The sequence below is a fragment of the Heptranchias perlo genome, chromosome 2 (assembly GCF_035084215.1).
Source record: "Heptranchias perlo isolate sHepPer1 chromosome 2, sHepPer1.hap1, whole genome shotgun sequence".
NCBI lineage: Eukaryota > Metazoa > Chordata > Chondrichthyes > Hexanchiformes > Hexanchidae > Heptranchias > Heptranchias perlo.
Window position 1 is genome coordinate 60,130,024 of NC_090326.1, and position 16,845 is coordinate 60,146,868.

At 38.3% G+C, this 16,845-nt stretch overlaps 1 protein-coding gene and 1 long non-coding RNA gene across 2 annotated transcripts; one reads left to right on the top strand and one right to left on the bottom strand.

Moving 5' to 3' along the window:
- Positions 1–1,942: 1,942 nt before the first annotated feature.
- Positions 1,943–8,120, bottom strand: irx4b (iroquois homeobox 4b). Its single transcript, XM_067997810.1, has 5 exons — positions 7,842–8,120; positions 7,253–7,504; positions 6,002–6,108; positions 4,264–4,577; positions 1,943–3,927 (listed from the first exon to the last, which is right to left on the bottom strand). The coding sequence occupies exons 1-5, from the start codon at positions 7,884–7,886 to the stop codon at positions 3,176–3,178; spliced, it is 1,470 nt and encodes a 489-aa protein (XP_067853911.1). The 5' UTR covers positions 7,887–8,120; the 3' UTR covers positions 1,943–3,175.
- Positions 8,063–9,628, top strand: LOC137333596 (uncharacterized). Its single transcript, XR_010965936.1, has 2 exons — positions 8,063–8,386; positions 9,428–9,628. It is a non-coding gene; the product is annotated as an uncharacterized lncRNA (long non-coding RNA).
- Positions 9,629–16,845: the final 7,217 nt, after the last annotated feature.

The following is a 16,845-nucleotide window of genomic DNA, read 5'->3' on the forward strand; positions in this document are numbered from 1 at the left end:
AAAAATGAAATGCGGGTATCATAAATCATAAATATTCTCATGTGTCAATGATTTTTAATTGGTTGATTTTCAAATATCGTTTAAGACTGCCTTTTACAAATGAGAAGGTGTTGTGTCAGAGTCTATTACCTCGGCTGGACATCTTTCTCTAAGTTAAAAAATAGAACCATCAGCAAGGGTTTGAGAGGTCGATAAAGCTTTTAGATTTTGAGATGTTTTCAGGGAGTCCATTTCCTGCGGCTAAGAGTTGTTAATGGAGCTTAAGGAATTATCTTATGACTCTCTGTTTGAGAGCAGTTATTTCCTCGCTTATGTTCCCTTGTCGAGGCTGAATATGCTGCTGTCAAACTCGGTTAATGAAAAGTAACGCGTCGGTGATTACAGTTTTATTTGGGCTCTATGTAAAAAGCGCTGTTAATTTAGCATCCCCTCCTCTGTGTGTTTGAATTTGCCACGGCTGAATGATTTAGAGTACCCAGCGAAAACAGATTCTTCTCTTTTTTTTCACCCTCAGCACAATCTACCTTTCCATTCCAATTTCAGCACAATTACATCTCCCCACCTCCACCGTCTAATGGCTACATTACCCAGACTTTGTCAGTTGCATTATTTTTGAAAATTATTTATTTGTCTAAGGTTTCAGTTAAAGGCTCCGGCTGGCCCAGGCTACATTAAAATTCATCATACTCCAGCCTCTAGCTGTACACTTTCCCCTGGAGAATAGACTTTCGCTATTACTGTCAAGTACCCTTGACTCTTTTTTTGCCCTTTTATCTATTACAACTAATTCAAGTTCTTTTGCCCTTTTCAGCGAAGACGTGGCTCACCGCAGAGCCTAGCCTGCCTTGGAGATCAGAGGGTGCAGAGCCTCTGGAAATTGAGGGGTTAGTGTCAAAATGAAAATCTCACTTCAAATTATCTTGGCTGTTGCACATTTTGGCGACCAGGGCTCTTGTCAGAGTCTTTGACAAGTGGGTCTAGCAAATAGCAGCATTTGTGATCTCGACAATATCATCAGAGAGCAGGGAAGTTTAATACAGTGACAGCAAATGTGACTGCATAAATCCCTATTGTAGTAGATCTGGCTCATGATATATGTAGAAGACATTGTATTCACCCACCATAACTATGGGATGATAAATTGGATTTTCTTCTTTAGTGCATAATTTGTGCCAAAGATGATATAATAGATCGTGTTTATAGACACGACTAAACAGATTTGTAATATGTTTCACATGGTTCTTCTCTTGTATTTTAATGAACAACAATTAAAAATACAATCGTCAAATTCAATTTATTTTCTTATTAAGGCTGATGTGCATAATGTTCGGATTGTTTTTATACCAGATGCACCCCATATACAATCGGCAGAAGTCGAATTTAGGAGAGAGAAAAAAAAGACCGTTTCTTAAAACGTGATTTCAAAACGAGCCATTTAGCAGTTTGATACATTACAATTCGCAGCCGTATTCAAAATTGCAAGCTGCTAATAAAATTTTTACAGACATTATATCCATTTTACTGAGAATTGCAGAGGTGCTGTGGAATTGATTTAGGATTGCTACTCAACATTCAGACCAACACGTATCGTGGGCGATTAGGCTGGTACACAGAGACTGCAAATGTTTTATTTAGTTCATCTCTTCCGGAAGTTTAAAAAAGTTATAGAAAATGGGGACTGAACGGTTATAAAAAGCAACCTTATATTATGTGAAGCATACTGGTAATAAGCACTTTCTACGCAACTATTCTCTTGGGTCAAAGAATTAGAAATCATTGTTTAGGAGACAGCAAATGAAGTATTATTCGCAAACTTTCCCTTTTTATGGAATACCATTAACTGAATAATTAAACTCTGCAGTTTGTATTTCTGTTCAGTAAACGCAAGCTCCTGAAAGTGTATTGAATTGTGTGATGAATTTATGCATCGTTTAATGTTTTGAAGACAATCGCAAAACTTTGTTATTTTTTTAACCAGTGTCGCACCATTTCAGACTTCGTCCATCCTGTTAGATATCAGACATACAATTCAATTTTCTGTGTTAAATTCCTTTCCCAATTAGACATAAATGTGTAATTACGCACAACCCAGCAATAAGAATGAACAAGTATCTTGGCACCATAATCCTTATACCATATTTCCGAACATGGATACTCGAGCGTTCACATTTCTCCCGCAATTGGAACTATGACAGACAAGTACTGTTGATTTTTAATTGTACACAAATAACGACTTGAACCATTGATTTAATTCAATTTTTGCAGAGACGATTAAGACAAATTTCATAGTTTTAGGAATAAAAATAGTTGAGCTACTGGTTTAATCTAATAATTGTAACATCGCAGCAATGAGTTCAAGTGCAACATTCAAGAAAAAAAGTTAGGGAACATTAAATAGTGTTGGCTGGTGAAGCAGCTGACATTAATGTTTCTAAAAAATGAATTTTAATTCATTATATTGGTGCATGACACTCTGTTATATCCTATATCAGGTATAAGTTGCAGGTTATTTTCACGGTATCTAAAACAGGCAAAGCGAATAATATGATTTGTGTAAAGGTTCATCAAATGTGATATAACTTTAAAATGGAAAATTGAAGCAGTATCGCTTTAACTCAACCCTTAGATCATTCTAGCTATCCATAATGTAACCAGACAACACTCGTTAGTTACCTCTAAAACAGCACATTTATTTCAGTGCACATATGTTTAACATATATTCTCGTATCTTTTAAAGCCAAAGAATTGTGCAATGGTGTAAACTTTTAACAAGTGTTGCTTGTGACCCATTGGCAGAGCTCGATGGTAGCATAAATATTTTTTTTCAAAACTGGATTTTCGGGGAATTATATTTGCATGCTTTCAAGCAGACTGCGAATTCCAACCTAAGATGCCCACTTCTGTAAACTCTGGGATTGTAAACGTTACCGGTATGTCTACACTATAGTTTGGACGTGCTTTCCAACATGGACTTGAATAAATTACACAACACCATTCAGTTAAAGAGCTCTTGAAATAACTTCAGTTGTTTTGTGAAAAGCTTAAAACAGTGATGAATTATATAAAGTCTAATAAAAGATGGGCTGGGTTTGTGAATAGAACGTCTCAGGTTAAAGTTAGCCTCTTCGTAGTGCATCACAAGGCTCCAGAAAAAGAATCCATACCAATTGGTTTGTTATGAACAAAACATTTTGTTTCCTGTTTTAGGAAATGCTGAGAGGTCCTTATTAGTTTCTTGTTGGGGTAAACCTGGGATCTGACCTTTAATCATATTTGTAGAAGTTCCCAAAGAGCGCCCCATTGCCTCTGTATCCAAGATAGCACCTTTGGTGGTAGCCCAGGAAACGGTGGTGTTGGTTAGTGCCTGGTTCAAAGTGCTGTGTCTGAATAGAGGGTCGTGGAAAACCCCATCCACCCAATTCCTTAGAGTGGTCACTGGGGAATCTTGCCTGTCCACCACGCTGGTAGGCATAGAGGTCAAGGGAGGCGAGGAGGAGATGGCCTGCTGATGCCGTTTCAACATGCAAGATGGATACTCAGTTTGGCTCAAGGAAGTAGCCGTCTGAGCTAGGGACCAGATCCGGGGCTTGTTGTCGAGCATCTGCTGACTATGCTGTTGCTGCTGGAAGCAAAGCTTGGTCTCACATCCTCGCTGCCCTCCTGCCATTAGGTTTTGTTCGGAGTTAGTCATCACTCGCTTGAGACAGTCCTTGACCTTTTCCGAATCGCGATCTCCCGGTGTTGGCAGGGATATCTTTAAAGAAACCTTCTTGCAATGGTCAGTCGGGCACTCTGAGGCCCTGATCTGATTGCTGTCCATCTGCTGAAATGGGCCTTTCAATTCACACTCATCACTTTCCGTCTCGATCCCATCAAAGTCATCGAGGTCACTCAGCTGCAGCTCTTTGTCTTCTTTGCATGTAGTATCTGTCAAAAATACAGTTTTAGAAATTAGAAGATAATGTAACTGAACGTTTAGAAGTGTGTTCTAATTGACTTGAATCCGCTTATCATATACTCGCACTAAACAACAAAAACTGACTAAAAGTTGTGACGCTTTGCATTCTTATTTTTGTCGATTGTTTTTTTAATTATTAAACTAATGTGTTCTTTCTTGAATGTTGTTTTTCCAGCAAAATCTTTTTATATATGTGAGGCACATCATTTAACTGTAAAGTATTAGGTATAGCAGTTTAATGTTAGATCTACCGTTATGCAAGGTATAGCATTTTGTCTACCGAAGAAAATACAGTGAAAGCGAACCATCATTGTGTTTATCTTCCGGGCTTTTATCATTTGGACTTCCATCTTCTTCGTCATCGTAAGATTTCTTGTCATCGGTACATTTATTCCTGGGCGACCAGGTCATTTTATTCTCTTTCTTGAGTCTCCTCCTGGCGTTGGCGAACCAGGTGGAGACCTGGGTCAGTGTCATCTTGGTGATGATGGCCAGCATGATCTTCTCTCCTTTGGTCGGATAAGGGTTCTTCCTGTGCTCCTGTAGCCAAGCTTTCAGTGTACTGGTCGTTTCCCGGGTTGCATTTTTACGCCTGGATCCTGGATCCACCGCACCGTATCTAAGTTTGTTAAAAATAATTTAAAATTTATAAAAAAGGAGAAATGTATCATTATAACGTAGGCAATATTCAGTTATCCACGTATAATTTGTAACAAGGATCCCGAACGTGCCATAGTGCTTTTACACTAGAGTATGTTATTTTATAAATCGGTAATTCGTTGTTAAACACCATAGAAAAAATGGACTAAAATATAGTCAAGATACCAAAAACACAATAAAACACACCGACTTAATAATTTCTGGGAAGTGCAACATCTCTGAAAACTAGTGATTTCGCTCCACTGCCCATCCTGTGGTGCAGATATTATCGCTGCCACCGCATTCTTCCTACATTTTGTTCTGTATTAAAACAATCAGACCTAGATGTTTCACTTGTTATAATCAATGGGTGGAATATAAAACCTAAGTAACCCACCTTTATGTGCCATGTGTAAGGATCGTGTGCATTTCACATTTACTTTCACCTCACTGTACCATTTATTTAGCTCTGATGCCTGACAGTGGCGTGTAGGCTTTTGAAATATAATATTGATCCCCGATGTGATAAAATATACGATTGAACGGGCGCCAGCTAAATTAAATGGAAGGATAAAATGCTAAGGCTACTGAGAAATTGCTAGATGAACGAGTGTTACAGAGATGAGTGCAAAATAGCAAAAGAGAGTTGGAAAGGAAATGTGCCTGTAGTCAGTCCATCACATCTCTCAGTTTGATTTCTAGAGCATTCACTTTCCCTATACCTGTCGAAGGTGTTCTTGTTCATTCTACCCACTATTAGAACAGTATATTCGTCAAATACTACGCACAGTATAATCATATCCCTTCCTGCTAAGATAAAGCAGTAAAATGCGTTTAAATAAGACACTCAACTCCACTTCAATATTTAATGCAACTCAGCCGGGAAAGGTCACACACAACCAGTGGGCTTGAAGCGTTGCAGTGACTTAAGTGGTTTTTGACAATCTTGAAACTAGTAACTGTATAGATACACACACTATTATTTTTTCTCTATATAAGGTACATGCACCGCAAACGCGCGCGTGTGTATGTGAGTTTCAAAAGTGACCAGAACGTTTCATCAAACTAATAAATAATAGTCACGAGCAATTTAAAACGCACATAAGCAGATACATTCCATCTAGTCTCATGGTAATTGGATTTCGTGTTTCGATGTTCTTTTCATCTAACTGCACTGAAAAGAAAATTTCTTCTTGGCGTCTCCAAGAAAACTGGAGTTTGTCTTTTAATGTTGCATATTTAAAAGTCTTTAAAAGTTATACACATTTACACACAAGTACACTTCTCACAAATCACTAGTTGATGTATGTTTTCAGCAGTGATTTTTAAATTATCATTACTATGAGGCACGAGTGCAAATATTTCGACTGGACCAGGAAGCTCACTGAATATCTATTTGCGCACCTGTCGTACTGATACTGTCCCAAGCTCGGATCGTATGGGTAATAGGCAGCTGCCTGGGCGATTCCCGCATGCGCAGATCCTGCTGCATCCTTGGTGTCAAAAGGACTCTGAAAGAGACATGTTGGCACATCTTGACTTCATTACCAGCACTTTTATTTAATTGAAAACTCTGCACTGATCGTTTTGATCAGCAAAAAGCAGCGTCTGAAGAACACTTAGCATCAAAACTGTACAAACAATGGCAGACTACAACCAGATAAGTAGCAATTTCTATGATCACCTCACATTTATGCACAGGTCAAGTCATTTAAAAAAATGTTTTACGTCAAGGTGTTTATTTTGTGCAAGTCTAAGATCAACCTGAGACAAAGGTTACAGAAAAAATAAAAACAGAAGACTATTTCAGGTTCTGATACTTCACTTTTGTTGGGAGGATTTCAATTTCTGTAATGCTTTTATTTGCATTTTCTTAAATTACTACATGTCACAGGGAAACTCCCCTATTTGGGAATTGATCCATAACGCCACGTCCAGATATAAATGAGCTTTTTCTGGCATCTGCATTCATAACATAATTGAACTATCTTTTTCAGTACGTAAATAGGCTTGTGGGGCCGCAGATGCTATTTGCCAAAATACATAATTAAACAAAATGCACTGACCACAAATGCTTCCAAATTGCATATCCGTGTTCTAATTCTATATTATATATGTGCACTGCTATGAATGTTTCACACACATACATGTGAGAGTGAAGTACAGGCCCTCCAGTTGAGAAATGCCAAATCTAAATGAACATTTACACATATGAACACTTATGATCTTAAGGCAAGTTTCACATTAACATTCAGTGTTAGGGTGTAATAACAATAATAATGATAATACTACTATTACTAATAATAAAACATTTTGAGCGCTTTGCTCGCGGGGAATATGTTGTATAACAGTGATGGAATGTTGCCTGACAGTGAATTGTGCAAGTTGACTCAGGAATTCTCAATTTTACTTTAAGATCAAGTTACCTGGGTATACCACAGTGCAATATACGGTTATCGCGTTTTAATATGGAGCTCTTACTTGCAATGTACTAATGTTGGTTTAAATACTTGTTCTGTATCAAAGGAAAGACAATTATCAAGCTAAATCCGTGGGCTGACCTGATACTAAAGCCTTCAATGTTGAAAAATGGGCAGTATGTTTTGTCCAGTCCTAACTGACGATGATAATAATCGAGATCAGAGGATTACTTACCAGTGAATAGAAAGCAGAGGGGTCTGTCCCATAGGTGACATAGTTGCCATATCCCTGGCTGGTGGCATACGGGCTCCCATACATTCCGAGGGCAGCCGCTGAGTTGAGCTCATGCCTGGCTGTGGCCAGCAGCCTGCTCTCATACACGGGACAATAGACAGGGGTTTGAGCAGAGGCGGCAGCCCCTGAATCCGCTAGCGTCCTGCCGCTTGACTCACAGCACGTAGTCAGGGGATTGGTGGTCATCAGAAACTACATATATAAAAAAAGACAAATAATAAAAAAATGTATAAATTGGGATCGTTGCTGCTGAATATCTGCACTGGGACTCCTTCATGCCCTTCCTTTGCGAATGCTCTTTTTCCCCCAAAACAGAAAGCACGTCTCTGTAGAGCAACTTCGCTCCTTACAATTACGCATGCATTTATTATTATAGACAGTAAAGTTAAGAAACGTCATATTTATCGATATTGAAGTGAGTTAAAGATCAGCCTGTGGGCGAAGCAGTGCCGAGAAGCCGAAACGGTCGCTAGCAATCAATTAGCCCCTTGAATGCGATCAAAGCAATTGAAGGATCGATATGACATACCTGAGGTGCAGATGTGTAGGGATATCCGAACTGTGGGTACGACATTGTCCAGGGCTCCCAACATTCAGAAAAAAAAGAGATAGACGCCCGATCTCCACGCTATTGCAGCCTTGCTCCGTTTCACTGTACCAATTGATTGGCAAGCGCACAGGCGCCTAGATGCTTGATAGGGCGAAGCAGAACGGCACATTTAATTTATTTACATAAAGCTTAAAACTTTTGTTCCCCAGTACTGCCCTATGCTAGTTTATGTATCTCGTTTTGCAAGACGACTGAACGTTACAGTTCGTTTCGAAAAGCGAATCATTTTGCATGGGGGAAAAATACTCCCACACAAAGATAGACAGATAAAGTGTTCTGCGAGTCAACTTAGTTAATATCAGTAGGCATGACGTCAGATAAAGCTAGCTTTAAGAAGCCGCCAGTCTAACTTCAAGATACCTTTCACGGTGGGAAAAATGAAGACAAATGCTTCAAATGTAAATGCACCAGAACCGCCCTGAGTGAAGTATAGCCTCAATATGAGCCCCAATACTTATACAAAGGTAATTGAGCATAATATGGTATTTATACTATTTTAGTCACGACCATTGTTACAATCGTATTACACTGTGTGGAAATGTTACTCAGAGTGTGGTCCATGTTATTGGGTTAACAGTTGTTCTATGATCGCTAAGGAAGGAGCCGGAATTTAATTAGAAATATATTAATGAACAGCTGCAACTTGTGCTCCACCCCATTGTAATACAGTAATAGAGGACAGGAAAGTCGGCAGTCAAAGCAACAGTAAGCTCTACAATATTTCAATCCACCTATACTCGCTACTTTACCAGTAAACCATCAGTTAGTCAGTTAAACTAATACCCTGGCCGCAAAGGGAACAGATCGATTCTTGATATATTAGGTAACACATATATGTTTATATGTAAAATATTAGGTTTCACACATGTATTAAACCATTAAACTACAATAGGAAGGAGCTGTCTTGTCCACAAACAGAACGAATCGTCCAGAAAGTACAAGATTTATGGGAAACAATAAATAGCCGGGCATATTTATACATTTTTACAAAACTCTGTCGTGTCAGTGATTTATGAAACACTGAATGTCCCCGTTTCCTTTATCTGAATTGAAGGTAGAAGATTCCCCCTGTGTGTGAATGGTGAATCACAGAGACTTGACACTGTCACTGAATAAACACGGGAACTTCAGGACATTATTCACTAGCTTCTTGTTTATGTGTGTTGACACACACACACACACTCACACTCACTCTACTAATGCTTTTAGTCCTGGTTCCATACTGGGAATCGTTTTTTTCTCACTCTTTAGCTTCGGATTTTATCAATCCGAGTCTGTCTATAGACACAGATAGATAGACAGACAGACATGTCTGACTTCCTGCAACAGATAAACGTGATGAAGGTCTCCTCCACCTTAAATCATGTCTTGCTTTGGTGGTACTGTAGTAGATTTCTGTACAAAGCCATGGTGTGTAGACTTGCTCGAATGTTCATGGGTTCAGACATGTGAATAGCCGCGGGGTCACACTCTAATTAATGATGATGTTCTACTATTCTCCCCAGCTGGAAGACTGCCTCCAAGAAACGAATCTGCCCGCTTTGACAGCTCGATAGTGGGTGATTGATGACTATCCAGAGACCACAGTCTACATAATATAATATCTTCTGCATAATTGCTTCAATTTACAGATGAAAGTACGTGTTCTCAAATTGAGTTAGTCTTTGTAAAACAGTATTCTGACATATTAAAGTTTTTTTTTTAAATAATGAAAATTACCTGCATTTAAAATATCCAGACGGATCTGTGACCGTTGCGTTGTACAGTGTGAAGAAACATTCGGTTGAACGGTTGAACCAATATAGATCGCTATCTTCCAATTAGATTTATAAGTGATCTGCAAGAAACTAAAAAGGTCATTAAAAAGTTTAAAAAACAATGCTCTCCTTTTCGCAAATGAACTAGCAGATACCAGTTTCTTAAAGTATCTACTTACAGGCGTAGCACATCTGTGCATTGAGTACGAAAAGTTTTTTTAAAAAAAATCAATTTGGGAATTGTAAATCCAGCCTGACTTTTCAGATGATATACACTAGTACAGTATCATGTCTTCCTCATCATTAAATTGCATTTCTACAGGTGTAGAACGTTTTACCATTTGCACTCCCATCGCTGCAATAGTTTACTTACAAATTTACCCTCTCCAGTGCGTATTGATGTCATTGCATCTACCAGCGACATAGGTCACTTGAGAATTATAAATATAGGCAAGTGTTGGAATATATATATATAACAATATCTGGACTAAGCTTTAAATAACACAACTCATTAAAGAAGTAAAGAGTACACACTCACACACACACATATATATAATACATTTTTTACTTCTTTAATGAATTTCGCTATTTAAAGACTAGTCCAGATATTGCTGCCCAAAGTTCAGGTCCTTTTAAATATATCAGTGGACTCGGAACAATATTATAATTAACTATTATTTTTTTTAACCCTGTGTCACTGCACAAATCTGAATAATATAGCAACGTGCCCGTTGTCAATGACAACTCCAAACGCAAAATAAACAATAATTGAAATACAAAATCAGAATGTTTGTGAAACTGGTGACGGGACTTGTTTCCTTCCAAATTAAGAGAAAGCCAATATCTTATAGGTTTTGAAATAGGCAGAGAAAGAGGGGGAGAGAAAGAGGCGAGATAACATGAGACCGCAGCGAGAGCTCAGTGTTTGTACATATCTCTTGATGCCTCTTAAATGTGATGGCCCGGGAGAAGACGCCAAGATACAATCGGCTACTAAACTTCGCACAAACCTATTAAAAATCTATTATCAATGCACGAATGAGCACACGAGATCCTAGTAATGGAACACGTACGCGTTTCAGAGCGCAGGTCACCCGTGTCAAGTGGTTTCATATCAAACTGTTTTAGTGAGATGGCGAGATTTAATGACACCTCCAAACACAAAAAGAGATAATAATTGAAATACAAAACCAGAATGTTTGTAAACTGTTGACTGGAATCGGGTGAAAGATATTTTATGAGATCGAATAGGCGTATTGAAGAATTATCAGCAACACCCATTAGATATTACTTCTTGTTGACTTTAAGGCCTCATTTTTTGAATTAACAAAATAAGCTTAAAGCAATACTGAAAAATGACCTCCCTCATTCTTGTAACCTTAGTAACATTGATGTACAGAAAATTATACATGACAGCGAGTTTTTTTTTAAAAAGAGCACACGCAGATTTAATTTTTGATCCTTTGATACACCTATAACTTAATTTCGGGTAAATTGATCATATTGGAAAATCAATGCATTAAAAGCACTAATTCTGGACAAGTTTTGATGCAGCTCGATGGAGTCCTAACACACTGACGTCCAAGAGTCCCTTAAGAGGAGATCCTTTCTGTACTCTTTCTGAATCTCCTTGCTTTGTGGTGTTGTTGATGAGTTCTATGAAATATTTAAGTACATTAGCATATGCTTTTATGCTAAAACAGCATCAAGGGCTCCCTGAAACCGAGTCAGGGCTGTTCATGTTAAAGATTTAAAGCAAACGTGACACTTGCTGACAAATAAAGTGAGGTGGACATGCTGTCCATTTAGGGCTGTGACACGGAGCTGAACGCCAAAGCGAACCGTCAGCGTCCATTCTCTCCCTCTCACTCTTCCACTGCTCCAGGATATCCATTGATCCTTCTGTACCTAACATCACCTCTCTAATTGCGCAATCCTATTCCAAAAGGACAGGAAAAGGGAGTTTAGCTACAAAGATGTAGTCAACATGTTAAAAGTAGACAACACTAGCTAAAATTGGAAATGCCATTACAGTAAACTTGCCATATAAAATCAACCACTCCAAGTTATCAGGATGTTTAGACCGTAAGAAATATTTTTGAGACTCGAATTTGCACCATTTAAGCGCAGACTTTGCGAGGCCAGAATGATTTTTTAAAACAGGTTCGATTATGTAGTTAATGCACATTTTGGAGCGACATCACATTAAATAACTGACTATCAATGAACATAATGCAGTGTAATCTCAGTTTTAATCCATGCCACTCCAAACTGAACCTCATTCATTGCAGATATAACTGTAGCGGACAGTGTACAGCTGATTTACCATCTAAAGTCAAAAGTTAAGCTCTTGTTACTCGTAACGCGATCCTTGTTTAAATAGATGGATCTTTCTGAAACACAGAGATGGGTTTGATGGACACTGATTGTAACATAGAGTTTACCTGCTGCAATTGGACTGATAGATGGATATCCCATCTTGACAAAGAACAGCCCAGATCAATTATTCAGTATTATTACATTGGACAAAACTGAGAAATGAAAAATAAAAACCATCACTCCGGAACTTGCATTGACTTGATTGCACTAAATCTCAAGTTCTAAATGACAGCGGTTCTAAACATTTTAAGCATTCTTGCCCAATAATATCCTTACACCACAGAGAGTCCTTGACACCCCCGCTGAAATATATACCATATTTTGTGCACTGATCAATAAATCAGTGCGTTCACAAAGTTTAAAAAGAATGTAATTGCAAAACAAATACATTATTTACACAAGCAACAGCGAACACACGGTCACGAGATGAATGGATGGTTGTTTTTTTTTGGTTACCTGTTCCTCGTCTGGGTTTAGCGATCGCACATTTCCATTGGCATTCCGATACCATCAGGAGGTAAAGTTGAAATGTCGCTATGGCCCATGTGAAAGGTCTGCAGATCTTACCGGTGATGTTTGCAGAGAGAGAGAGCTGATGCAGGCATTTCCCACTCTCGATCTGTTTCACAGTTGGGGAAATGTTTTCAGTCCCCGAGCTTCACAAACACTTCAGTAAAACAGTGACGTACTGGAACTGCACTGCTCCTTGCCTCACTCTCCTTAAAGACACAGTATTCCCTTTGGAGGAGCTCTCCTGATCCGAATAAGGGGCACAATACCCCCTTTAACAAAGTTCAGCCATCTCGTAAATTTCCACATACTGGATCTTTAAAAAAATAATGTTCCTGACATGACAACCGCGCTGTCCATCAAACGAGGTGTAGAAGCACGAAAGATGTTATCTTTTGCTTGATCCAAGCATCAAAACTAGACGAAAACTTTGTGAGGTTCTCTGTCCCCCTTTCAGATTCCCGTGCGCACAAACACCAAGTGCATCTCGCACTTGTTAAACAGGAATGCGGTTATGGCTCCTTTCTAGGTATTCATGACAGAAACGACGACATTTAGACAAGGCAGATCAATACAATATAGTCAAGCTATTAATTCACAATTCAACCTACGCTGGGGTTTACATTCACACCAATTCTGTCAATATTGTTTCTCATAACTGTCAGAATCGTCAGTAGTCTGATCATTAAAACGGATTTATGGAGTATGCATCTAAAAAAAACTTTAAAAAAATGTCAGCCCGAAGATAACTTTGCACTGAAGTTTCGAATTATTTTTAGATAATTATCATTAATCAGTAAAGTGATTGGATTATCTTTGGCAGGCCACTTTGATTTTCTGATAATTTTCTTTTATTATATCAGTTCTTAATAAACTTCTTGTCTATTTTTCAAGACAATACGACGTTACTGTCAGATATGGAAGCATATCTTGTGAATATTATGGGCAAGGCTTTTTTAATATAAATAAATCTATATGACTATTATATTTAATGGTCATAATAATATTACACATGGTTGGTTTGCAATCACTGTTTTTGCTATCAGATTGTGACAGGTTGCATATGCTCACTGTAAGCAGCATAATGCAGTGAGTAGCAGTGTGAATATATGCAAAGGAGTCATATTGTGGCTGTGCTGCCACTCAGCAATGGTCAATGTCAGTTCTTTTATTCCCATTTAAATTACGATTAGACTGCGTGAATCTCCTTCTTCTTCCCGTTACACTCATTGTCGCTGGCACACTTTATGCAATTGATGGGAGAAAAATCATGTTCATGGAGCTCAGGGTCAATTTCTTTGCTGTGGTGGGACTTCATTCATTTATATGAAATACATGTTCCCACAATGCCTAAATACTCTGGACCCGAAATACATTTAGTTTTGTTTAATACAGGCTTGGGAAATCGCAAGTAAAATAATAAACAAACTGCTCCCTACTCAGTCGAATACATTTTAGACTCATGTCACCTGGAATAAATCTTCATGATATTAGGTTTTATTATTTAAAAATCAGAATACATAAATTACATCTTTGGACGTACAAATTGATACCCTTTTCGCCTGTATTTAACTTTGTTGAATATCTAGAAGAAAATTGATTTCTAGTATTAAAACAAAAAAGACCTTCAATAGCAGAATCACTCTTGTAGTTTGTACATTCTGTTCAGTACACAGTCACAAATACGTTAATGTGTGTATACGTGTGTTTGTTTTAAATATCCTGCAGATTAAGATTCCATCGCCATTATTAACTCCAGATAAGTAAACGGTAGACTTGAGTTTACTCGGAGCAGACTATACTGTATGAATATAAAATTCAGGTCACTCCAACTTTATGTGAATGAATTCCGGGAACAACTTCTACTAAAAAAATCAAAAATCTCTTAAGTATAATAAAACTCTTTAGCAACGGTTCTGAATTACATGAATTGACTATTATTGTTTGGGAAGTGATTTTGGGAAACGATTTAGTTGTTTAGTTGATAGGTTCACATTTCGGATTACAAGAGTAAATGGGCAAAGCAAAAAAAAGGTACTTTTAAAAGAAGCGTGTTCCATATAAGGTACATGCCCAAAACGCATATATAACATAAGAAAGCACGTTTTATACAATGTTGACGTTTTGTCAAATAAATTACTGTATCCTAAAGCAGTTAAAATTGCATTGAATAGTGGCAGTTAATGCAGAGAAACAAGTTCCCAAGCTCACAATAGCAGTAGGATATATATTGTAAAACATTCTGGCAGTGTCCTTGTATTAGACCTGTCTAGAGTAAGTTATTCTTTGTAGTAAAATAACAACCTGTCCAAATAAATAGGAAGGTTGAAATAGTATTTGTTGGCTACTGCTAAGAAAAAAGATATTACTCTAAATAGTAAATTCTAAAGCCACACTGTACTGCCAGCATGTGCACAACCGTAAATATTTATTGTAAGAAATCTTGCAAACAAAAAAAGATTAAAACTTTTGACAACTGGCAGTTCTCTGGAAAGTGAATGCTACAGCTTGATTCCCATGTGCTCACTAAATTAAACAAATTAATAGATAATAATAAAAACAAACATAAGAATCCTTGTTATACACATGCAGTTTGGGACTGGAGAATCTTCCAGTGTTTAATTTGACATGTGTTTTACAGAGCTTCAAAACCCCAGACTGGCACAAAACCACTCCACACAATGTCACATATGGTCACTTGCAGAACACATATGGCAATTGTCAAAGCATATACAGTCACCTTCGGTGCACATACATGAGAAGGAACTGTGTTTCTCACTGCTAACATCCACGCTGTGCTGAATGGTTGTGCAGGAAGTTGGTCTGGTATGTCAGGCTCCATATCAATTCAGATGATTGGCCCTAATTTGACATGCTTCAATTTTTTTTACCCTGATAGAGTGATCCCAAATGTAATTACAATCATAGCGAATGAACCAACTGTCACATCCATGCTGTGCAGCCAGCTCCTGGGTTCACTAACTCTGAAACATTTGCATGATGGTTAGTTTAATTACAAGTTCTGTCTGTTTCACACATGCCCCATAAATTCTACGCAGGAGTTTATACTACGGCTGTGGGTAGTCGAGCGTCGGTATAACATCCGTGGAGTAACATCTCAGTCAGGATGTTCCCACCACAATACTCCCATGGGTGCAATCAGCCACACAGTGCACCCACTGCTTTACAGACTGCTTCCAGCCTATAGTCAGCTGACATCATAGCCATCAATACTCCTAGGCCAATGATTTCACAAACTACTCCCCCCCCCCATATCCCATATTGGGGGGGGGGAATAGATCCCGAGGGCCGATTCATGCTCCCACAGTGTCAAACCTCACAAACCACCTTCCTTCCACACCGTCCAGTCAGTTGACACTGTCCTCCCTTAGGGCCAATCCTCACAAACTGGTTTCCCTATCACCAGTGGCCTTAGGATTAATCATCATAAATCAAATGGCTGTTGGAGAGAAAAATAAACACTTCAAACAGTAAACACATATAGTGGCCGTTCAATCACGTCTGCAGTAGTATGCAGCACCCCAAGATTAACTGCACTTGGAAACATGATACTCTTGACTGAGACATCACAGTAAAATACCCACCATCTGCAAAGCAAACAAAATACAAATGGAAATATTAGTTTTTTTACAAAATTAAGCTGTGATATCATAAAATATATATTAAGTTCCAGTGATATTTAATTTTTATACAGTTTCTGATTCAGAACGATAACCAAATTATAACTTATTGATCACTTGTTATGCAGTTGTGGTCACTTATGGCATAAAATGTCAAAATCACAAGAGTCCATTTTGCTCCATCTTTTGTTACAACTCCCATTCACTGTTGTCCGATCTACAGAAACAGTAATTAAGACAATATGGAAAATTATCCAGGTATGTCTTATCCACAAAAAACGTGATAAATTTAAACTGGCCAGTATTGCCCAAACATCAGTAAAGCAATGACTGGAGTCATCAATAGTGCTATCAAAATGGTACCTACTCATCAATAATCTGCTCACTGACATTCTGCTTGGGTTCCTCAAGGACCATGTGCCTTCAGACCTCATCAAAGACATGGATCCGAGCTAAATGGCAGAGGAGAGCGAATGGTGGCTACCCTTGGCATCTGGGCAGCATTTGACCAAATATGGCATTGAAAAGCCCAAGCAAAATTGAGTTCAATGGGGTCAAGATGATAACCCTTCAGTGGTTGAAGTCATACCTGACACAGCAAGATGGTCGTAGTTGTTGAAGGCCAATCATCACATC